Genomic DNA, 25,054 nt, shown 5'->3' with positions numbered 1-25,054 from the left:
TTCTCCTCATCTCTGCCTCCTGTCTTCCCAGGATTCCTACAAGTTTTAGTTAAAATCCCACCTTCTACAGGAAACCTTTACTAACCCCATCTAATTCTAGTGCCTTCCTTCCACTGATTACTTCCTATTTATCTATACATAATAATTTTTGTACATAGTTGTTTGCATGTTTTCTTCCTCCATTAGATTGCAATCTCCTTGAGGGCAGTGGCTGTCTTTTGCCTTTCTTTGTATCCCAAGCATTTAGCAGAGTGCCTGGCACCACCTGAAGCTAACAGGTAGCCCAGTGTATACAGCACTGGGCCTCAGGTCAGGAAGAATTCAAATACAGCCTCGGAATTTACAAGTTGGGTGACCTTGGGTAAGTCACTTAAACCTCCGTTTGCCTCAGTTTTCCTCAACTGTAAATTGAGAATAATAACAGCACTTACCTTGCACTGTTATTGTCAGAATCAAATGCGATAATATTTGTAAAAAGCACTTAGCACAGCGCATGGCAAATAGTAAGACCTATATAAATACTTCTTCCTTCCCTTCCCTCCCTGGCAGATAACAGGCACTTACTTATTAAATGCATTCTAGGCAAAGGAGACAGTTTAAGCTAATGCACAGACACAAAAGGTTAAATGGGCAAAAGAATTACATGAAACAATTAGAGAATAACAGAATGTAATTAAGTATGAAAATACCTGGTGAACAATACATACTAGATGTATTTGTGTGACCAAAGTATTACAGGCAAGTGTCATGAATGAGACTAAATTTAAGATGGATTTTGAAAAGATAAGCGGATTCATCAAAAACAATTGGATATTGATTAAAAAATTAAAAAAGTGGATCAATGGAACAGACTAGACAAAGACGGATCAGAAATGGCTGAACTCAATCAACCATTATATAATAAACCCTAAAACATAATTTACTTACAAAAGAACTCTCTATTTGCAAGAATTACTGGGAAAACTAGAGTCAGTCAAAAATTGCATTTAGATTAACATCATGAATGATATTGAACAACAAACTCTAAATTCGATAAATTTCTAGAATATTAAGGGTCATCAAATAAAAATACATCTGAAGAAAACCAGCTGTTTCCTTTTACAATTACTGTTAGTAGGTAAATTTCTTAATCAAACAAGAGATAGAGGCTATTAGAAAAGATAAAATAAATAATTTCTATGAAAAGATATGCAAAAGTTTCTCTACAAACAAAACTAATACAACCAGGATAAGAAAGGAAGCTACTGATTGAGCAAAAAGAACTTTATATCAAATGCCTCTGATAATGATCTAATATCCAAAATATATAGGCAGCTAATAGAAATATAAGAACAAAAGTAATCCCCCAACAAAGAAGTGGTCAAAAGATATGAAGAGTTTCATAATAACAATTGCAAACTATTAAGAAACCTATGAAAGACTGCTTCTAATCTCTAAAAATAAAAGGAATGAAAATCAAAGCAACTCTGAGGTTTTACTTCACTCTAACAAATTACTGAAGATGACAAAGGAGGGGAAAAATTACTGTTTTAAGAACTATGTAAAAACAAGCACACTTGATGGAGCTGTGAATTAACCTAACCACTCTGGAAAAAGCAATTTGGAAATTATATGAAGAATGGACTACAATGTCCTTTCTTTGTGACCCAGAGATTTCTTTGGTAAGCACATCTCACAAGGATGTCAGTGAAAATCCCCATATGCAACAAAATATTTGTACTATCAAAGAACTGGAAACAAAATAATTGAAGAAAGAGATTGTGGTTTATAAATGTAAGAATTATGGCTGTGCTTTAAGGAATGCTGAATACAGAGAAGCATGGGAAGACTCGTAAGAACTAATGCAAAGTGAAATAATCAGAACAAGGAAAACAATGTATGCAATGACTACAATGATGGGTATGGAGAGAATAACAGCAACAAACACAAAAATGAAAATGTTAAGAAAGATGATGAAAAAAGCTATCAATAAAAGGCATTTGAAAAAAATTAAATGACAAAAAAAGGAAAGGCTAGCAAGATTGGGACACACAGAGAAAAGGGGGGGCCAAATGTTTTAGTCAAGTAGAGAGGTATGAGTGAAGCACTCAGACATCCCTCTCCCACATGAAACTCTTCCAATGCCAAGACAGCTATCTTGACTATCCTAAGTCTTCTTTTCAAACTAAATATCCTCGTTTCCTTCTTCCTTATATAGCATGATCTCAAGGCCCTTTACCATTCAGCTCACCTTCCTCTCAAGCTTACCAATGTTCCTCCTAAATGTAGCACCTAAGAATTCACATAATACTCTAAATGTCTGTCAAAGGCAGAATACGTGGGAACTGTCACCTCTCAACTCCTAGACACGAGTATTCCCCTACTCCCTTACTACAGCAGCCTACAGCCTAGGAATAGATTAGCTTTTATTATTTCCAAATAACAATGCTAACGTATATCAAGTTTGTAGCACACTAAAACCCACAAATTGTTTTCAGATGAACTGCTATCTAGCCTAGAATTTTTGAAGTTTATTGCTTGAACCAAGGACATTTTTTATTTTTCCCTATTAAATTTTATCTTATTAGATTTGCCAAAATATTCTAGCCCAGGGCCATCCAAAATGTGTCCCACAGTGCTAGGAATACAAAGAATGAAAGAGAAAAAAGAAAACTAGTCCCTGTTCTCAAAGAGCTCAAAGTTTAATGGAGAAGACAACATGAAAGCAACCATGTACAAACAAAATACATATAAGTTAGAGATAATCAACAGAAGGAAAGCCCATTAGCATTAAGGAGGATCAGTAAAGGCTTCTAAAAGATAGTCCATGAAGTGGCCACAGTAGGGAGATGGGGTGTGATAGGCATAGAACATCAAGTAAGCTAGTGTCACCGATAACACGGTCCATAAGGAGAGAAAGATAAATCATGAAGGACTTTGAAGACCAAACAGAAGATTTAAATGTGATCCTATAAATGACAGTTAGGAGTATTGATGACTACACCTTACACATGGCCACTGAACCCGTTCAGAAGCCAGCTCAGAGTACTGGCTCTGGCATGCATGACAGCAAGCTGAAAGGGTCTAAAGTACAGAACGGTGATATTACTTTAGCTTGGAGAGGCTCATAGACAAAAGGGTGACTAACAAGTGATGATATTTTCTTCATCCATAGAAACTCATGATATCCTAACAAGGACTGTTACAATCTGTGCCTGCAGGGAGCACGCCCACACTTAGGAAATCATGGACCTTTGAAGCACTCAAGTAGATGTAGCACCTGAAGGATGAAATGGGGTAGAAAATGCTAGAACGATGGAACTCTCCATTTGGAATGAAAATCACATAAACATATTTAAAAATAGATCTTCTTAGATAGGTACAAGCAGGAAGAGGGAGGTAAGCTACTTACTGCCGTCCATGCACTTCTCTTGCAGCGAGAACATAGCCACCCATCACGGATGTCCTGAGAAGGAACACCATAGCAACCTGTTTTTAAAAATCAGGCATATCCAGGCGTTAGCTCATTGAGATCTCTAAAACCCCTCACACACATGAGCTATTTAATGCACAGTAGCCAGAAAGACCACATAAGTCTCTCCATTAGTTAACACGGATGCTATTTATAGCAAAAATGATCAAATGGTTTCAAAAAAGCATTTGGTTCTCAGAAGTTTTAAAAGCTATTGCTACTTAAAAGACTGAATGACTGAAAAGAAACTTTAGTTCAAAGATCAGCTTCTAAAATGCTAATGAAAATACTTGAAAGACAACAGCACAGTTTCTTAACTGTCAAGGTTTAGTCATTTACCCTCTAATCTATCTCACTGCATAGCTGATTTGAGAATATGCAGTTGTCTATTCTTTACAATGCAGGAGAGTCTAACAGATTAAATTAAAATGTAATAAAAGAAGAAATAAAACTTAGCTTTAATTCTAATTTTAGGAGATGTTTACTACCCATGGTTTCACCTAAGAGATCACAGATTCCGGGGGAATAAAACAGTATCTCTTCAATGTTACTGACCAGCACTTCACATTTACATTAGAGACCCAGGAACTGAATCCAACTTCACCACCTACTATTTTTGTCTCCTAATCGCTCAAGGACTAATTTTGCTCATCTGTAAAATGAGTGAGTTGCATGAATGACCACTGAGGTTCTTTCTAGCTGCAGCTTTCTGGCTCTAGGTTTGTGAAAACAATTCACTGCTGTTTCCAATTATATAAAAATCAAAACTGCTTTAGGTATGTAGCCAATTCTGACTGCTTAAACAAACTACAAATTCATCACACCCTTTAGACCTGGGGAAGGAGGAGGAGGACGTTTTGATGGCCTCATTAGCCCGGTGTGCATCACCTCTCAAAAGAAGTAAAAAATTATTTCTCCTTAAGGAAATGACCAAGAAAAATTGATAAGACTGTATCAAAAATTGCTGAGTAACTGCTAATTTTAATAGTTGAGAACTACAACAAAGAAGAAAACCACATTTTTTCTGCACAGATTTTGTAAAGCCTATAAATTATGGAATAATCCATTTATTTACTTGCATGAACCTGTACACAACACTTTGCACAGGAAATCAGAAGACTTGTTCCATCTTCTTCAATGAAGGCATTGGATGGAGCATGTTCTGTGTTTTCCTCACTATAAATAAAACACATCTCTGGAATGAGTGGCTTAGTCTTTTCCAAGGCAGAAGTCACTTCACTGGATGGAGTCTCCCATCTACAATAATTTTCTTCATTACTGTTGTCTGGCTGAAAAATACAATGTTTACTTTTCAATGACAGATAGCAAGACTTTTTTTGATTATCCCTCCTACTCTTCCATTCAAGTCACTGATTAAGGAAACTTGGACACCCTGGGGATTCTCAATACAATAAGTGCAACAACATAAATGGAAGGAATAATAATAATAACAATAAAACAATCAAAAATGAATGCTTCGAAATTATAATGCCCAAGGTTGGCTTGAAAGAAGAGCTAGGAGGGGGGCAGGGTCAACATGGCAGAGTACAAGCAGGGACCTGCTTGAGCTCTCCTCCAAATCCCTCTAAAGAAGAGACAGGAGAAGCCTCTCTTTCCTGTCCTCTTTATAGAGGTGGGAGACCATGTGTAATGAACACTGTCTACAATAACGACTTATTAAGGAATACTCTTTGATGAAAGGAGCTGATATAGGACCGAATGAAATAAAATTTGTGAAGCTATTTTAACAGAACATCTAGCACCTAGAAGGTCCTTAATAAATATTTGTTTCCATCCTTGATCTCTGGCAAGTAGGGGAAGGAAATGATGCAAAACGTAAATGAGATAAAACAAAAGATGTGAAAAAAATTATTTTTTAAAAAATGCCTTCTGTTTTCACTTGGATCTCTATAACTCTCATATATCGAAGGACCTTATCTAATTATTTCCAAGCATCTTTCAATTTGTGACAAATGAAAGAAAAAAAATTTGCCAGCTTGAGAAATGAAAAAGTGACCTATTAAGGAATACTGAACTCCAGAGAGGTTAGATGATTATTTCCCAAACTTGGTATATAGTCAGGGCCAAAATGAAGAGAAATGAAGCTTTTCTAATCATGATGCTACCTTAAACATACCATGTACAAGTACAGTGTGAGCAAAATATTTCACTTATTTAAGAAAGCTTATAAGAGAAGCACATCATTTTTATACTCTTAAAATGTATGCACAGAATCAATTTTTAACATAAAAGTCTAAGAAAAAAATCATGCCTTGAATGTTTCTCATATATTATCTAGAAATATCATTTACCTATGAAAATGTGTCTCAATCTACTGATAAATATAGTGTCACTGGGTTTTGTTATCTCATAACTTGAGCTCCAAGGCAGAAAGTCTGTTCAACTTATAATGAATTATGCCCCAAAAAGGGTCACTTAGAAGGCTATATTTGAAGTGTTAAACAAATTGAGAAGCATATCCTGAGCATCTACTGTATTCATAGCTTCAAATGTTTAAAGTTGATGAAACAATACTAAATATAAGGGTTCAAAGTTAACACATATAATTTGAAAATTTCAAAATAAGCATCATAAAATGAGTCTATTTTTAGCTTTTCAAACTTTTAGATGTTTAAACTTCAGCTTTATATTTCCAAAAAAGAATACCTTTTGTTTAAAAGGGGGAGGGGTGGACTGGGGGAATTATAAAATTAAATAAGTACTATCTGTTTCTTGAAATTTAAGAATTTTTTTAAAAATTAGAAAATACTGACACGGAAATGGACTCAAATTGTAGTTTATCTATAGGTGTATCAATCATATCCTCTCCTTACTTTGCCTGTATAATTAAGAAATATCACCCGTAATATTACCAAAACACTCTAAGTCCAAAGAAAAACACATTTTAATCACTATTTATTTGGATTCCTAAAACCTTCCTTACCTTATAGTAGGGCATTAGGAGAGTGCAAATAGCACAGTATGGTTCTATTTTGGCAACAGCTGCATTGTACTCTTGCTCTGCCACAAAATTCGGTGCTTTGGTCTGCCAAAGGTGGACAAGAGGCTTAGCCCAGGATTCAGTTTCTTGTACTTCCTCCTCAACGGAAGGAACCTCAGGCAATTCTTAAAGAAAAGAAACACCTATAAATACTGGGTTCTTGCAAACTAGAGAAAATGGAATTATATCTTGATATTTAAATAGTAAGAAATGAACTAGCAATGAATGCTATGTAGTAAGTTTAACTTTTCCCATAGTATCTATGTTAAATATCACAGAGCAATAGAATAAGGGACAACTTTACTACCTTCCAACCATTCATTTCTGTTTTTATAAGCAAGGCATTGAGATGCCTTGTGTCAAAGTCAGCCTAGTATTCATTCCAAAATGTCTATGTATATCAATCTTAAAGGAATCAATGTGTTAAGTTTAGAGGACCAAAAAACTATGAAGAGACACAAATATGGGTAGGGGGTGGTAAAGATAGTATGTATGTGACGTCCACAAAGGCCAGGAAAAGTTCAAGTCAACAAGCATTTAATATGTACCTACTATGTACCAGGTACTGGGCAAAGTACTGGGGGTATAAAGAAAAGCAAAAACCAGCCCTCAGTCTTAAGGAGCTCACAATCTAATGGAGGGGACAACATGCAAACGATTATGAACATACAAGACATATATAGGAAAAATGAGAGGTAAGCTCAGGGGGAAGGGGCTTAAATTAAGGGGACTAGGAAAGGTTTCTTGTAGAAGGCGGAATCTTAGCTGAATGAAAGAAGCCAAGGGAATGTTGGAGACAGAGGTGAGCAAGGAAGGGCATTCCAGAGTGCCCAGAGTCTGGAGAGGGAGTGTCTTGTATGGGGAAGACCAAGGAAGCTGTAGTCACTGTATTATCAAATAGACAGAGGGGGAGAATAAGGTGTAAGAAGACTTGGAAGTCAAGAAAGGGATGAGTTATGAAGGGCTTCAAAAATCAAACAGAGGATGTGCAAGGAGCAATTAATTGAATTTCACTGAATAGGAAGGTGATCAGCCCTGAAGTGTGATGGCGATCAGTCTAATTCACAAAGCATAAAGTCAACGTCTACTAGGTGCAGAAGACTAAGGTTCTAGAAAAGACACAAAGTTTACCTAAATCATGGTCTTTGACTTCACAGACCTTGGAGTAAATAGGGGGTTATGGCGCACACATATAGGTAACAGATTAGCAGCATTATTAATGTTTGTTGCTATTACATGTTCCAAAATTCTAATTAGCAGATTCTTCAACCAAAATAAAAATCACAGATGTTGTGAAATGTTTGTAAGGTCCTCAGTAATTAGCAAAAAGATATTCTTGATACTATTGACTAAGCTGACTTGATAGCTTAAGTGGTCACTTCATCGATGGAAAAGATTTGTAGTAGGAGGCTAGAAATAATCAAAAAGATTTTAACAAACTCAATGAAAATGGAAAGCCCCTTCCAGCTTTGGGGCTAATAATTCACTATTTTATAAAAACTTCCGGGAAAATTGGAAAATGGTAGGGCAGAAACTAGGCACAGACCAATATCTTATACTGTATGCCAAAATAAAAGTCAAAACAGATTCATGATTTAGAAATAAAGGCTTATAATATAAGCAGTTTGGGAGAGCAAGGAATAGTTTACCTATCAGATTTATAGGAAAGAATTCATGACACAAGAGATAGAGAGCATTACAAAATGCAACATGGATAATTTTGATTGTGTTAAATTGAAATGTTTTTGTATAAACAAAGCCAATGCAACAAAGATCAGGAGAAAATCTTTACAACTAGTGTCTCTGATAAAGGCCTTATCTCTAAAATATACAGGGAACTGAGTCAAATTTATAGCAATACAAGTCATTCCCCAATTGAGAAATGGTCAAAGGATATGAACAGGCAGTTTTCAGAGGAAAAAATTAAAGATATCTATAGGCATAGGCATATGAAAAAAGGCTCTAAATCACTACTGATTAGAGCAATACAAATCAAAACAACTCTTAGGTATACCACATCTCTCCTGTCAGATTGGCTAACATGACAAAACAGGAAAATGATAAATGCTGGAGAGGATGTGGGAAAATTGGAACATTGTTACATTGCTGGTGGAGTTGTGAACTGATCCAGCCATTCTGGAGAGCAATTTGGAACTGTGCCCAAAGGGCTATAAAAATGTGCATACCCTTTGACCCAGCAATACCACTTCTAGGGTTATATCCCAAAGAGTTCACACAAGTGGGAAAGGGACCCATATGTACAAAAATATTTATAGCAAGTCTTTTTGTGGTGGCCAAGAACTGTGAATTAAGGGGATTTCCATCAACTAGGGAATGGCTGAACAAGTTATGGTATATGAATGTAATGGAATACTATTGTGCTATAAGAAATGGGGAAGATAAGGACTTCATAATAACCTGGAAAAACCTACAAGATATAATGCTGAGTGAGTGGAGCACAGCCAGGAGAACACTATACACAACCACAGATATATTGATTCTGTGATGACTAACCTTGATAGACTTGGCTCTTCTCAGCAATACAAGGTTTAAAGACAACTCCAAAGGACTCATGATGGAGAGAGCTATCTACATCCAGAGAAAGAACCATGGAGTCTGAATGCAGATTGAGGCAAACTATTTGCTCTATTTTTTTTCTTTTGTTTTTTTTCTCTTTTGTTTTTGTTCTTGTTTTTTTTTTTGTTTTGTTTCTTCTTTCTCATGATTCATTCCACTGGTCACAATTCTTCTTTACAACTTGACTATTGTGTAAATAAGTTTAATGCAAAGTTATATGTAGAAGCTATATTGGATTCCAAGCCATCTGGGGGGGGAGGGGGGCTGAGAAATCTGGAACTCAAAATCATGCGGAAATGAGTGTTGTAAACTAAAAATAAAAAAATCTTAATTTAATAAAAAAAAAGAAAAGAAAATGGAAAGCCCTTGTTCCTAAATTTGATTATAAAGTGGAAAAGTAACTAGAATTTTTACAGAATTTTTATAATTGAAAGATATTTCGGATGTCAATCAGACCAACCTGTTACCCCATAGAGGAATCCTCTATATAACAGAGCCCGCATAGTAGGAATTTAAATATTCACAAAGTCTCTGTTGATCGACTAATAAGTACTTGCTGAATTGAAATGAGTAACCCATATGCTCATACATTACAACTTCGATATACAATATATGTGATCTAACTACTTCGAAGCGTACAAGGCAACTTTTCTGCAATTCAAAGTGACATCATAAGGTCACAAATGGGTAGAGTGTAAAGCAGTGTATTTTGAAATATTACTATGTAAATTGAAATTTTAAAAGCTATTAATAAAGCACCTAAAATTACATTTTAAGCTTTTACTTGTATTTATTAACTTGGCTTTATACATTTAACTACAGGTGTATGTAAATGATATTTTTTTTTTATTATTGAAAGCAACATTAGACATGGTATTCTGATTTTAAGGAATAGTTACACTGGAGGACATAGGCCCTACACATCGTATGGATTATAGAAGAGATCAGGGACTAGAACACCGAGCATTTCAAGCATAACACTATAAAATAAGGCTAGAAAGGTAGGGTGGAAATTGTCTTCTTGGGTACAAGAGAAAACACAATGATGTCTTAGTCTTTTAGATGAACAAAGCCCATGAGATTTTACTTCATTCTACAAGCAATAAAGAGACATAACTGAAGTATCTGGGGTAGCTCTGGGAGGGTCAAACATCTGCGTTAGTAAGATTTTGGCAGGGAGTGGAAAGTGGGTTAGAGAAGGGGAGAGGCTAAGGACAGGGAGAGCAGTACAGAGGTCACTGCTACAGTTCAAGTAAAAGGCAATGAGGACTTGAACTAAAGCATGTGCGAGATGTGGAGGGAGAAGACTAATAACTTAGAAATTCGCTGAACATGGAGGGTGAAGAGAGGAGGAAGAGTGAGAGATGACTGAGATGGTGGTGACTTGGTAGGATCACATCAGAAGCAATTAAGTTAGGAGGAGGATTAAGTTTTGAGAGGAGAAATTGTTGAGTTGGGTTTTTGAAGTGTGGAATTTGAAACATCCAAAGCGGATGGCTGAGGGTATCTGGAAAGCACAACGACTGGAGGAGAGATATGACCTAGATATATGTATCTACGAGTCACAGAAAACATAAGGGAAGTTTTGGAAGTAGATGAATTCACTGATTTAATCCAAACCAATAAACGTTTATTAAATACCTATTAAAAGCAAAGCACTCAGCTAGATGCTGGAATTGTAGAAAGCAGAAATATTTCCTGTAATCAAGAAATTTGACATCTACTGGGGGAATATAAAATGTAAGGAGAGAGGTGGTACCTGATTATTTGAGGAGAAGGGAAAGACCACTAGCAAGGGGATAGGTGTAAGAGAACACAAGGGGAAGCTCCAACTAAAGGTAGGCGCACGAGCTAAGCTTTGAAGGAAGTCAGGGATTCTAAGAGACAAAGGTTAGGAGGGAGCATATTCCAGGGACTGAGAACCATTTAGGCTAGAATGTAGATGGCACTTAAGAGAAATAAAAATAAACAATCTTTGCAAAGTGGGCTGGAACCAGGTATGACACGCTGGGAGGCAAGGGTGGGGGAAGGAGACAGAGACAGACAGAAACAGAGAGAGGAATACACATCTTTAAAACTGGAGAGAAAAGAAATTAGTGTGGACAGAGAGAGGTTTTGAGGTGTGGAAGTAAGGCAGTATTTCTCAAGATACATTGCTTCAATCTCTTCACTGAAATGAATGAGGTTATGAGGAGGAGCTTATGAATATTGAGAAGACTAGAAAAGCTGCTGTGGTGAGTCTGTCAACTGGAGACGAACATAATGTAAAAAGACTAAAAAGACTACTATGCAGCAGAAAAATGACTTGTTGAATTGAATATTTAGCAAATATTTTAGGAAATTTCCTCCAGAAGGCATTCATTCATTCATTAGGATGTTATACAGGTGATGTCTATACTGCATGGTAGTAGATAACCTATTTCTATTATTTCATGAACCATTTTAACCCTAAAAAATTGGTTCTCTTGAAATTTGCCTTTGACCAGCATCCAGATTTCTCTATAATTCATTCTTAATTTTGGCCCTATTGCTTCTCAAATCTTGATTTATATTATTATTGTGATTTTCCAGATGATTTTCCATTTTTTAAAAATCCATGACCTTAAAACATTAAAGAATTAGTTTTCCCTAGACAAATTGCTCCTTTGCTCTAGTATCCTTTCTCATCTATTACCTATCACCTTTCTTAATCTAAAGAAATAGCATTCTCTTCTCTTCCTACAAGAATGTCTGACTTCTCTCATTTGATTTCTCTCTCTCTTCTCTCATTCATTATTTGTTCTGAACTTTGCCCAGATCTCCAACTCTCCTATCTACAGATTTCTAAAAGGGGAAAAAAAGATGTGATTCATTTTCTTGTGGAGCACTAAACCTGAATATTTCATTTCTTTCCTTAATTTTTGTAGCTAAGCTTTTTTTCCCCTAAAAAATTCACTATAGTCTCTAAAATATATCATTACCTCACTACATAATACAATGTATAAAATAATATAAAATAAAAATATAACATACTGCTTTACAGTTTGTGAAGTTTTTTGAATCAAATTAATTTTTATAACATAACAAGGTAGGCAGGCAAAGGGACAATTATTAAGTCTACAAGCAAAGGATGCTGTGGATATTTAATGAATGGCAAAACTATAATTATCTAACATTTCATTTTCTTGGATATTATCACCCCTATATTAAAAGCCTGGGAAAATCACTCTGCCACTTATTTCAGAATCAGAAGAGAGAAAGTAGAATAAGATACAGTTCTTGGGCAAACATTATGCTATCTTCCAGTAATCAAAGGATTTTGATTCATCACCATAGGTACTCCCTCCAACAAGGCAGACTGCAACCTCCTCTTTGTCTTAGTGTATAGTCATTGTGAATTTCTGTAGCAAGGAAAAAAAACTCATTGCCCTGTGTACAGTTTTCTAGCGATGAGACTTGAGAAATAGCTAAGAGGCTTGGTACCTTGTGAAGAGACATACAATCTGTCACTGGGCTAGAACTGGAAGTCTTGCCACCTTGATAGCACCAATTATATCTTGTATTTGACCATCATAGGATGTACGGCATGAGATTGTATTTCTTGGGACGAGATTTTTGTTAATGTGGAAAGCGCAGTGATTCTGGGTTATTTTACTATCTAGCATATACCTTTAGGAATTACAAGGAAGGAAGGAAAAATGGAGGAAGGGAATGAAGGAAACAAGCATTTATTAAAGTACTGTGTGATAGGCATTGTACTAAGCATTCAACAAGTATAATTTCATTTGATCCTCACAATAGCCCTGTGAGGTAGGTGCTATTATGATCCTCATTTGACAAAGAAAACTGTGTCAGAGAGATTGTGACTTGTCAAGCATCACACAGCCACCTAGTAAGTGTTATAGGCCATTACTGATCTCAGGTCTTCCTGACTCCACGCCTAGAACTCTATCCACTGCACCATCTAGTTGCAACCAATAAGTTTGTTAAATATCCTTTTATAAAAACTGGACTTTCAGCTGTGTCAAAATTAACAAGTACTCTATGAAGACAGCTTTGGGGTACAAAGTGGGACAGGCATAAATTACAACAGTTTTATTTTTTTTGTTGTTTTTCTTGTTTTTGTTTTTTTTTTTTTAAGTTTTAAATGGAGAATTTGCTACCCAAATCAAACGGCCCCGTGTTGGGGTGAAGGTGTGGCATAGGAAATACGGGGTACAGTGGTGAATCATCTCTTGGAGTTTTACAGGCCAGGTCACAGGGTAACAGTTTTAATTTTGAAAGCAGCTTCACATGGACAATGATAACAAGTGGATGGCTAAAGAAAATTCATGTGGGTACCACGCAACTCTTTTAGTCAAATGCTTTTCCCATTCAAGTTATGATCCTTAAGCAATAAATACAATATGATTCTACAATAAAAATATCATCTTCCTATATAAATCCTTTCACTAGACTACAACTGCTTACACAGAGCTTGCTAGCTGCAAGGAGGTAAAATGCCACTCATTTGTATGGAAATGGTATTTTCTGACACTGTTTCCCTATTTTAAGTCCCATTCTTAATGATGAGAGCCTAGAAATTCACTCTTAAGAAAATACTCAAATTACTCGAGAGATAAAGAAATGAGAGGCACCTAATACAAGTTACAAGTCAAGAAAGAATATCGACTTGAACTAGAAGAACCATATCTGCGCATCGCACTCCGCATCAACAACATTCTCTTCATAAAAGCAAAGTGAGGGTCTCAGTGACATGAGATACAGCGTTGCTACTAACAGGTTAAAAGAGTAATCCTAAAAAGGCTAAGTTTGCATTTTGTGGCATGATGATCAGCAAAAGTTCTCACAGATGCTAAGCCCACAGGCAAAACCCCTGAAAACTAAGGCACTGTCAGAAGCAGAGTCCAGCGTGGAAATGCTGTGTCCATTATACAACTGCAATTGTGGATGCAATTATCTTGATCAAGACTATACCCCACCTCTTGTAAAATGCCATGATTACAGATATTACTGCCTCAGAAATCAAAATTTTATAAAAAATGAATGTTAAAAATTGGCTTTACATGTAATTGGAAAAAATAAAATATTATTTTAAAAAAGGCTATATCCCGCCTCTTAAAAGGGAAAAAAAATTATTTTCTGCTTACAGAGGCACCTCAACTTAAGAAATATAGATGAACCACCAATTTTACATAATCCTTTTGATTAATCAGGATTATACTTTCTCACTTCAGGTAGAATTCAGAACAGAAGAATATCAAATCGCTATAAGCTAATGAAGTAATATTATTCTACGGGAAATGTTCCACCGTTCATCCTCTACTCTGAAAAAGTCACTATTAATAAAATTGTGTCCAAAATAACATCCTCCAAATTACAAAGCTTTTTGTTATATGAAGTTGTCAATTGAAAAAAAAAGAACAACCCATAGTTTCACATAAAAATCACTTTATTTCTTTTTTTAATTTATATTTTATTATTTATTGAATATTTTATTTTTCAGCATTGATTTCCACAAGAGTATGAATTACAAATTTTCTACCCATTTTTACTCTCCCCCCAACTCCAAGATGGCATATATTCTGATTGCCCCTTTCCCCAGTCAGCCCGCCCTTCTGTCACCCCACGCCCCACTCCATCCCCTTTTTCCTCACTTTCTTGTAGGGCAAGATAGAGTTCTATGCCCCACTGCCTGTATATCTTATTTCCTAGTTGCATGCAAAAACAACTTTTTTTTTTGAACATCTGCTTTTAAAACTTTGAGTTCCAAATCCTCTCCCCTCTTCCCTCCCCACCCACCCTTCCCAAAAAGGCAAGTAATTCAACACAGGCCACATGTGTATCATTATGTAAAACCATTCTACAATACTCATGTTGTGAAAGACTAACTATATTTTGCTTCCTCCTATCCTGTCCCCCTTTATTCAGTTTTCTCCCTTGATTCTCCTTCTTTTTCGAAGCGTTTGCTTTTGATTACCTCCTCCCCCTATCTGCCCTCCCTTCTATAATCCCCCCTTTTTTATCTCCTTCCTCCTTCTTTCCTGTGGGGTAAGATACCCATTTGAGTGCGTATGTTACTCTCTCCTCAAGTCAAATCCAACGAGAGCAAGATTCACTCATTCCCCCTCACCTGCCCCCTCTTCCTACAGAACTGCTTTTTCTTGCTACTTTTATGTGAGATAATTTACCCCATTCTATCTCTCCCTTTCTCCCTCTCTCAATATATTCCTCTCTCACTGCTTAATTTTATTTTTTTAAGATATCATTCCTTCATATTCAACCAACACACCCTGTGCTCTGTCTATACATACATATATATGTATGTATGTATGTATGTATGTATGTATATTCATTCCCTTCAGCTACCCTAATACTGAGGCCTCATGAATTACACACATCATCTTTCCATGTAGGAATATAAATAAAACAGTTCAACTTTAGTAAGTCCCTTATGATTTCTCTTTCTTGTTTACCCTTTCATGCTTCTCTTGATTCTTGTATTTGAAAGTCAAATTTTCTATTCATCTCTGGTCTTTTCATTGAGAAAGCTTGAAAGTCCTCTATTTTACTGAAAATCCATATTTTACCTTGGAGCATGATACTCAGTTTTGCTGGGTAGGTGATTCTTGGTTTTAATCCTACCTCCATTGACCTCTGGAATATCATATTCCAAGCCCTTTGATCCCTTAATGTAGAAGCTGCTAGATCTTGTGTTATTCTGATTGTGTTTCCACAATACTCAAATTGTTTCTTTCTGGCTGTTTGCAGTATTTTCTCCTTAATCTGGGAGCTCTGGAATTTGATGACAATATTCCTAGGAGTTTTCTTTTTGGGATCTTTTTGAGGAGGCAATCAGTGGATTCTTTCAATTTCTATTTTACCCTCAGGCTCCAGAAGATCAGGCGGTTGTCCTCGATAATTTCTTGAAAGATGATATCTAGGCTCTTTTTTTCTGATCATGGCTTTCAGGTAGTCCAATAATTTTTAAATTATCTCTCCTGGATCTATTTTCCAGGTCAGTGGTTTTTCCAACGAGATATTTCACATTGTCTTCCATTTTTTCATTTCTTTGGTTCTGTTTTACTTTTAGACCTCCTTTTCCATTTGGCTAATTCTGCCTTTCAAGGCATTCTTCTCCTCATTGGCTTTTTGGAGCTCTTTTGCCGTTTGAGTTAGTCTATTTTTTAAAGTGTTATTTTCTTCAGTATTTTTTTGGGTCTCCTTTAGCAAGTCATTGACTTGTTTTTCATGGTTTTCTCGCATTACTCTCATTTCTCTTCCCAATTTTTCCTCTACTTCTCTAATTTGCTTTTCCAAATCCTTTTTGAGCTCTTCCATGGCCTGAGACCAAATCATATTTTTCTAGGAGGATTTTGATGCGGGCTCTTTGATTTTGTTCTTCTTCTGGCTATATCTTTTGGTCTTCTTCGTCACCAAAGAAAGATTCCAAAGTCTGAGTCAGAATCCCTTTGCTGCCTGTTCACGTTCCCAGCCAACTACTTGACCCTTGAGCTTTTTGTCAGGGTATGACTGCTTGTAGAGAGTACTTTGTCCCAAGCTTGAGGGACTGTGCTGCTGTTTCCAGAGCTACTTCTACATACCAAGCTCTGCCACACCAGCGCTCCTTCTCCACCAAGAACTGCCAACCAGGATTGCGGCCCAGATCCAGGCAGGGCGAAGCAGGGTTTGCACTCCTGCTCTAATCCACCACTTAATTCCTCCCACCAGGTGGGCCTGGGGCCAGAGGCAACTGCAGCTGTAGCTCTGGAAGCAGCCTCAGAGCTGCACCACCTCCACTGCCCTTGGGGCAGTGGCTGAACTGTGAACTCCTTTCATTCTGTCCCAGCAGTTTGTCCCACTAACCTTCTCTGTTGTCTTTGGCGTTTGTGGGTTGAAAAGTCTGGTAACTGCTACAGCTCAAAGATTCAGGGCCCTAGGGCCTGTTCCACCCAACTCCCGGTCTGGTTGGTCCTGGCAAGGCCCACACTGGGCTCTGCTCCACTCCGCTCCCAGCTCTTTTCCATGCGACAGACCCTTCCCAGCAAACATCCAGGCTGTCCTGGGCTGGAGCCCTATTCCCCTCTAGTATTTCTTGGGTTCTGCAGCACTAGAATTTGTTCAGAGCCATTTTTTATAGGTTTTTGGAGGGGCCTGGGCGGGGAGCTTAAGCAAGTCCCTGCTTTCCAGCTGCCGTCTTGGCTTTGCCCAATCACAAGTTATTTCAAAGACGGAATTACTAAGTGGTACTCAGAGAAACTGCTAACACAGCATTAATAACTATAGTGAAAACATAAATAAAAAAGGACAACAAAACTACACAAACAAAATGTATCAGGAGATGCAAGAGTAAAGATCATTGTGCTTTCTTAAATTTATATCTTTTTTCAATCAAAATGTTAAGACTTTGGTGCAGCTAGATAGCTCAACGAGTAGAGCATCAGCCCTGGAGTCAGAAGGACCTGAGTTCAAATCCGGCCTCGGATACTTGACACACTTACGAGCTGTGTGACCTTGGGGAAGTCACTTAACCCCAACTGCCCTACCTTCCACCCTCAAAAAAAAAAAAATTAAGATTTTATGGATTTATTTGTCATTCAAGTCTAAATTATGTTTGTGGATACTTTGACACAATTTAAATGAAATTATTTTTAAATATGCTTATAATAATTTGTTCATATTTTTGTACTGCTTTAATTATTTCCCTAATAGTAATCTAAAATAATAGGAAGAAAAATCAAAGTAGAATCACTAACTTGGAATTTCAAGGAAAGTAGAAAAATGCATGAGAGTCAAGGGAAGAAACAATTTAAAAATTAAATATTTGCTGACAGCTAAATACCATGGCCCAAACAGGATTAAGTGAACAATGTAAGACTGAAGAATGACCCCAAAATTAAATTTAGTTTAAAAGGTTGTGGGAATTATTTAAATACCTATTATCCTCTCTTTGAATAAATTTTGCTCACTCAGTTAAAGGGGAAATCTAGGAAAGAAAACACTAGGGCGATTTGTAGAAGGGCCAGCTTGATGCCGGTATTTGCTGATCTAACCTGTGAGACGGCACAATTTTCTTTTGCCGATCACAACAATGATTTTGCTGCTTGGGCTTATGTTCCACTGATGTTTTCTGGCTGGGTATAGAACCATTCCCTGCTATGAAGAACACAGCAGCATCTGTTATTTTTCAGGTACTTGAACAAAATCTCAGTCTTGGGAGGCATTATATATGGGTTCAAACGTCTTGGAGGAAATAAAGGGGGAAAATGAGCTACTCAGATAGAAAGGAAGTTTCTGCTTTGGGCCTTTAGTCTCCAAGCCAGATTTCCAATACTGTATTTCTTTTCTTTCTTTTTACTGCAGGATTTCAGAAATTCTAACATACACTCAAAGTTTCAAAGAGCATTCTTGATTAAATCCTTTTCAAAAATGTGGGTTTTCAGTATGGTAATTTTGTTGGGTTAATATAACACTGAGGAAGAAAAAATGAAGTCAACTGCTACAGTGTCTTACATTAATGTATGAGTCCATGGAATCCATGAATCCATGGAAAAGTATATTTGATCTGAATCTTCAATTTCCTCAGACAGTAAACTAGATAAGGTCTACAACATCTGAAAAGTAATCAGATGGATACATTTTTGTTATATAACAGAAATGTCTTAACTGAATAAAAGTGTCCAAAAAAATCCAAAGTTCTTTTTGATACCTCTGTACGGATTGTATTAAGAATAGAAACTTTCAAAAAATTTGCTTTTCAAATTTTGAGATACAAAATATAAAGGAAGGAAGGAAACAAGCAGTTATTAAAAGCTTACTATGTACACAGCACTGTGAAACAGTCTGAGGATAGAAATACAAACAAAAAGAGATAGCCTCACCCTCTAGGAGATCTCATGCTTTTCTTTTTAATTTGGTGTATTTTTTTTTGATGATATAATCTTTTTTATTTATTAATTTATTTATTTTTAGTTTTCAACATTCACTTCCACAAGATTTTGAGTTCCTAATTTTCTCCCCATCTCCCTCAAGATAGATAGCATGCATTCTAGGAGTTTACATTCTAATGAGGAAAGATAACATACTTTTTTTAAAAAGAGCTTAAAAGGTGAATATTGGAGGTGAAGGGAATGAAGGTCCCTCGTGGACACAGGGTATGGTTTTGAAGTCTAGAAGACAAGAACAAGGTCTGAATGTAAAACTAACTTGGGCATCTCCACAAAAATGGAGGCTCCAAGAAGAACTTACCAATAGGAGAAGACTGATGTTTCATGCTGACAAGGACAAAGGGGTGGTTGGATATTCCAGGGGGAAGAGAACCCAGGGACTGAGGGAAATTTCATGAAAAGACAGCACAGTTTTGAAAATAAACAGCCAGGCACAAAGCCAGGAAGGGAAAGAGTATACCTTACCTTCCCAATGAGATTAAAAGCTCCTTGAGGATGGTCGCTATGTCTTACCCATCTACGTATTCCCCATACTACCAAGCACAATGTAACATACGTTACAGAAACACAATGAGTATATGTGGATTTGATGTGATAATAGCAGTAATTGGAGAACACTTTTATATCTCAGTAATCAAACTAAATAAATTTAGCAAATGGATTTGAATAAGGAGGTCCCAGGATTTGATAATGCTTTTAAATTCAATTTTTACTTGCAATCCCATAGGACTTTAGTTTTGCACAACTATCTCATCCTATATAACTGCAAGCAGTGCCTCTTTATGAGCTAAAATGAAATGCCAAATAAGTGGGTTCCCAAACATCATTGATGAGGAAAAGAAAATCTGGACAGGATTACAGGCAACTACATTAACCTTTAAATGCTGAAAATGAAGACATCCCAGCATCATGACTTTCAGGAATATCTTGCATTGTTTTGTAATGATTATTTTCAAACTGAAGTTATAGAGCTTTGAAATTTATAAAATACTTTTTTTTCAACAACCCTATAAAGAAATAAGAAAAATTCACATGAAGAAAGTGCTGAGTCCAAATACTGTAACTTTGAATTTTTCATAAAAGGAAACTGAGGCTCCTAGAAGTTGATAACTTGACTGAAGTCACAAAACTAACAAGTGTCAAAAATGAGGTCTGATCCCTATGCTATGGATGCAAAGATAGCATGTTTGTCAAATCTGGAGAGGACATAAGGATGGAAGGAGTCAGAAGATGGATTGTCTTGTGTAAGGCTTAGCAAATCCAATGTTGTTAGATCATAGAACATGTGAAGAAGGATAAAGAATAAGAATATTGTATAAAGATAAGAAAGGGTTTGGTTGTGAAGGGCTTGAAAAGCCAGAAGATTTTGTATTTGACTTCAGAGGTAATAACAGGAAGCCACTGGAGTTTATTGCGCTGGGCAGACCTGTGTTTTGGGAAGATCACTTTGACAGCTGAATGGAAAACGGATTCAAGTGGAGAGACTCAAAGCAAGAAGCTCAACCAAAAAACTATTGCAAGAATTCAGGCATGAGGTGGGAAGAGCCTACACAAAGGTGGTGGCAACAGGAGGAAAGAGAATGGGATGTATAGAACAGAAATTGTGAAGGTGGAGGACAAGTAGAGCATTAGGCAAGGGATGACAGGGAGTGAGGAGCTGATGATGACACCAAGGTTGTGACTCCAGAAGGATCATAGTGCCTTCAACAATAACAAGAAGGTTCGGCAGAAAGGGGCATTTGGGGGGAAAATAAACAGTTCTGCTTTGGATATGATGAGTTTGAGATGCCTACAATCCAGGATGCCCAAAAGGCAATTGTTAATTCCAAGACTGGAACTAAAGAAAGAAGTTAGGGCTAGAAGTATAAATACAGGAACTATCCTCATAGAGAGGAAAGCTGAACCAACTGGAGCTGAAGAGATCACCAACGGATAGGACAGAGGGAGGGGAGGACAGAAAAGGACAAGGCCTTGGAGGACACCACAGTGAGTGGGTAAGACCTGCACGAAGAACCAGGAGAGGTGCCGTGCAACCTAGAGAGGAGAAAATATGCAGGAGAAGAGGGTAGTTAACAGTGCTAGGGGTTGGACTGAGGTCAAAAAGGATGAGGACTGGAAAAAAAGACGATGAGATTTGCAAACTAAGGCAACATTGGTGACCTTGGATGGAGTCATTTCAATATTATAATTATAGAATAACAACTACTACTACTAACATTCACAATGTGCTTACCATGTGCCAGGCACCGTGTCGGGTGTTTGACAATCATTATCTCGTGTGATCCTCACAACAATCTTGGGAGGAGCTATTAATATCATTTTACACACAGGCAAGCAGATTTGCCCAAGGTCACACAGTGAGTAAGATTCTGAGACTGGCTTTGAACTCAGCTCTTCCTGACTCCAGGCCCAGTACTCAACCCAAGGTGCTACCACGCAACTAACGATGAGACTGGAAACCAGCTGGCACATAAAGAGGGCTGCCTTCTCAAGGAGTTTAGCCACAAAAAGAAGGTGAGATCTAAGGCAGCAGATAGCAGGGGTGGATAGGAGCTTTTATCAAATGCTTTCTGTTTTTCAGCGAAGGATGAGGAGGGTTCCATGGGAAGCATGAAGAGAGATGAAAAGTTTTGGACAAGGTAGGGCAGTGAAGGGGAAAGCAGGAGATGTAAAAAGACTACTGAAGGCCCAATTAAGATTATACGAAATAAATTTGCAATGGACCCAGTCACCAGAAGCAAATACAGCAAGTGGATGGTGGGATTAACCCAAGGTTAGGGTCCAGTTAGAAACCACAGGAAAGAGGACAAGGAAGTCAACAGCACAGGGAAGGGAGAAGAAGGTATACAATGTGGGATAGTAACAACGGATTAAGGGTTAAAGGAATTCCAGCTCGCAATGGAGAAAAATAGCTTTAGGGGTCACAGGGCACAGAGAAAAATGAAGCAACAGGAAACTATGACCAGATCAAGATTCAGAGTTCATAAACATGGAGCTGAACATTGTGAGTGATGGTAAGATCAGGGTTATGACCAGAGTATAGGAATACAAATTCTGAGAATTCATTAGATTGGAGAACTAGGAATTTACAGGCTTTGAGGGAATATCGATGTGTATGTTAAAGTCTCCTAAGGTGAGGTCAAGAATTGGGGAGGAAAGAAAGATTATGAATCAGCCCCTGTAGTTACTGAGGCTAGAAAGAGAGTGTCCTAAAGGCAGGTAGATAACAGCTACCAGATTGATTGGGTGAAAAATGTCAATAGCATGAACTTCAAAGAAGGGAAGGCTACTGAGTGACACTGATAAAGGCAGAGTCTAGAAGTGGCAGAAGTTTCCTCGTTGGAAAAGGGACAGTTACAAAAGGTTGACCGATGAAGCGGTTTTGTTAGGAAGAGACCAGGTCTCAACGAGTACCAGAACATGGAAAAAGTAAGAAAGGAAAAGGTTTAAGATGAAAATAGTTTGTTAAGTTTAGAGTAAGCATTTCAGAGATCAGAGAGGAAGGGGTGGATATATTTAGACTAAGGCAGTAGGATTATGGCAAATGCTAGCCAGGGACTGGGGAGCTGGAGATAGGAAATGAAGTTTGTACAGTTACAAAAAGGGGATCAAATTTACTGGAACAGGGAGAGTAGGTAGGGGTGGGAGCTCACTAACCATTGAGCAATAAAACTAGGTAGAGTATTGGTGGCAAGGGAGAGGACAGTTCAAGAAGAGAGGCAGGTGATTAGATAGTTCATACAACAGTTAAGTCAGAGCTACTGTATAATAATATATGGGAAAGTAATAAGCTAAACAAATGTAAGGTATTGTCACTATTTCTTATTATCATTATTAGACATAATTGCTGATTAGTACAGAGTATGTATAGAAAAGTTAAGAACAATTAATTAATACTTAATAGGCATAGTCATATATGTGACTACTGATAACAAAAGCACCAACCTAAGATATAAAGGACAATTATAAAACATGTCTTTAAAAGGTAATTATAAAAACAAAAGCTAATCTATGTACATGACCATTCACAAAAGAATTCTGGATCCTTAGCACAAATCTGACGTCCAAATTACAAGGATAACTTTACTACTACTTCTAAATTTAGTTCCATGCAAAGATTCTCAAGCAGCTAGAGGAACACTGATATTTTAAAACGTTACTTTGAATTACCATCTCATGGCTAACCTCGAGTGAAAAAGCTTCTGCAGAGCTCTATTCTTTTTAAATTCAGAGATATGATTTCATCAGGATAGGGAATTTTGGTTTAGGTAATTCCTTCAACTAAAGCAGATCAGCAACTGTTCAGGAACTTAGGAGTTTTCAAATGTTGTAACATACTTCTATATACACTGGAAAAATCCCTAGTTGAGTTTCCTCAACACTTCTAGATAAACATTATAGAAATGCAAAGTTCAAAAGTTTAACTGATGACTATTAACAGAAGAATAACTTTACCTTCTAGAAAAGGCAAACTACAAATACAAATGCCTAAAATAGGAATGTGTAAAATATTCTATATAGTTAGAATTGAGTGAAGCTGTTGTTGTTGTAGCTACTGACACCAGAGAACTAAAGTACTGTTCAATGACAGACAGAAAACTAATGACACGTAGTCAATCAACTCTCATGTATGCTTTAGTGGATCACTTACTTTGTAGACTCCACCTAAGGAGTACAGTACTACTTCCAGTAACTTGCAAATCTCTTACTCTCAACACACACAAGCTGTACTTGAGACTAGAAGTAACCAAACTGACCATATAGCTGGGGGCAGTATTTGAAAGCCTCTCTCCGACTGTACACAGAACAAACACAAAAAGATTCTGCCTAATGAAGTCCTTTGCATACAGCAGGCATTCAAAAAAATCTGATGAATGAATGAATGAATGTCTATGACACTGTATACCTCCTGCTCACTTCATTTCCCACCAGCTGCACTCCTTGGACTCACTTCCACCATCACTGTGCTCCCAGGAAAGGTATCATCCTTGGAGACTACACCGCTTTGGAACTCCCAGATCAACAGTGCCTGCTTTGGAGGGTGCCCCTTTGATTGGAGGGTGGAGTTAAGAACATGTCACAAATTCTCCATTTAAAGAGGGCTTCTAGGCACTAACTCTTCATTTCCCAATCAGCTAGACGCCTTGGACACAGTTTCTCCCTATACCTGTCTTTTCAATTTCCTTTTGAGTGTTGCCTTGTCCCATTAAATTGAAAGTTCCTTGAGGACAAGGATGGTCTTTTTTCTTTTTAATATCTCTAGAGATTAGCACAGTACTTGGCACACAGTGGGTGCTTAATAAATTTAAAGCTAATTAAACACCAATTCTATAAATTGAGGACTATGTTGGCTCTGAAGCAACAGGAAAACTTTGCTCTTTCTATAATTCACTGATGTTTTGAAAAAATTTACACCATAGCAATAGAGGACCTGAGTTTAAAACGAACTTTTTTTTTAATAAACTTAACTCCTTCTTTTCAATACACAAAAACTGAGGCCAAGAAAGACCTAAAGTCAAATAGGAAATGAAGGAACAGCTCATCAATCAATAAAGATAAAAGATAGTCCCTGCTCTCAAGAGACTCACAGTCTAATGGGAGAGATAATATGCAAACACCTACATGCAAATAAGCTACATATAGGACAAATTGGACATGATCAAAAGACGAAAAGCAAGAGAGTAATTAAGTGGGATTATGAAAGGTTTCCTGTAGAAGGTAGAATTTTAACTGGGACCTGAAGGAAGCCAGGGAACCTAGGTAGGCAGAGATGAGGTAGGGAGGCAACATTCCAGGAATGGAGAACAACCAGAGAACATACCTGGAGTCAGGAGACAGAGTGTCTTGTTCAAGGAATAGGAAGAAAGCCAATGTCACTGGACAACTTGGGGGTGGGGAGGGCAGCGGGGAGGAAGAGCGGGGTAATGAGGGCAATGGAAGGTGTAGAAGGCCTGGAAAGGCATATTTGTGGAGGTAAGGTAATGAATGACTGAGGATTTTATATTTGATTTTGCAAGTGATAGATAAGAGAGCCCCTGGAATTTATTAAGCAGAGGTGTTAGACATAGGCTGTGGGATGATCCCTTTGACAGCTGAGCG

At 37.2% G+C, this 25,054-nt stretch overlaps 1 protein-coding gene across 3 annotated transcripts in view; it reads right to left on the bottom strand.

The window, feature by feature from the left end:
* The window catches only part of KDM4C (lysine demethylase 4C), a 507,818-nt gene that overhangs the window by 217,051 nt on the left and 265,713 nt on the right, over positions 1-25,054 (bottom strand). For all 3 annotated transcript variants that reach the window (XM_036737952.1, XM_036737951.1, XM_036737950.1), the window contains 3 exons: positions 6,396-6,577; positions 4,527-4,740; positions 3,392-3,468 (listed from right to left, as the gene is read on the bottom strand). In XM_036737952.1, coding sequence (XP_036593847.1) covers positions 3,392-3,468; positions 4,527-4,740; positions 6,396-6,577 — 473 coding nt within the window. The remainder of the gene's footprint in view (positions 1-3,391; positions 3,469-4,526; positions 4,741-6,395; positions 6,578-25,054) is intronic.

This window comes from Trichosurus vulpecula, chromosome 9 (genome assembly GCF_011100635.1).
Source record: "Trichosurus vulpecula isolate mTriVul1 chromosome 9, mTriVul1.pri, whole genome shotgun sequence".
Lineage (NCBI taxonomy): Eukaryota > Metazoa > Chordata > Mammalia > Diprotodontia > Phalangeridae > Trichosurus > Trichosurus vulpecula.
Note: the sequence above shows the minus strand (reverse complement) of the source record. Positions and strands in the feature narration are given on the sequence as shown.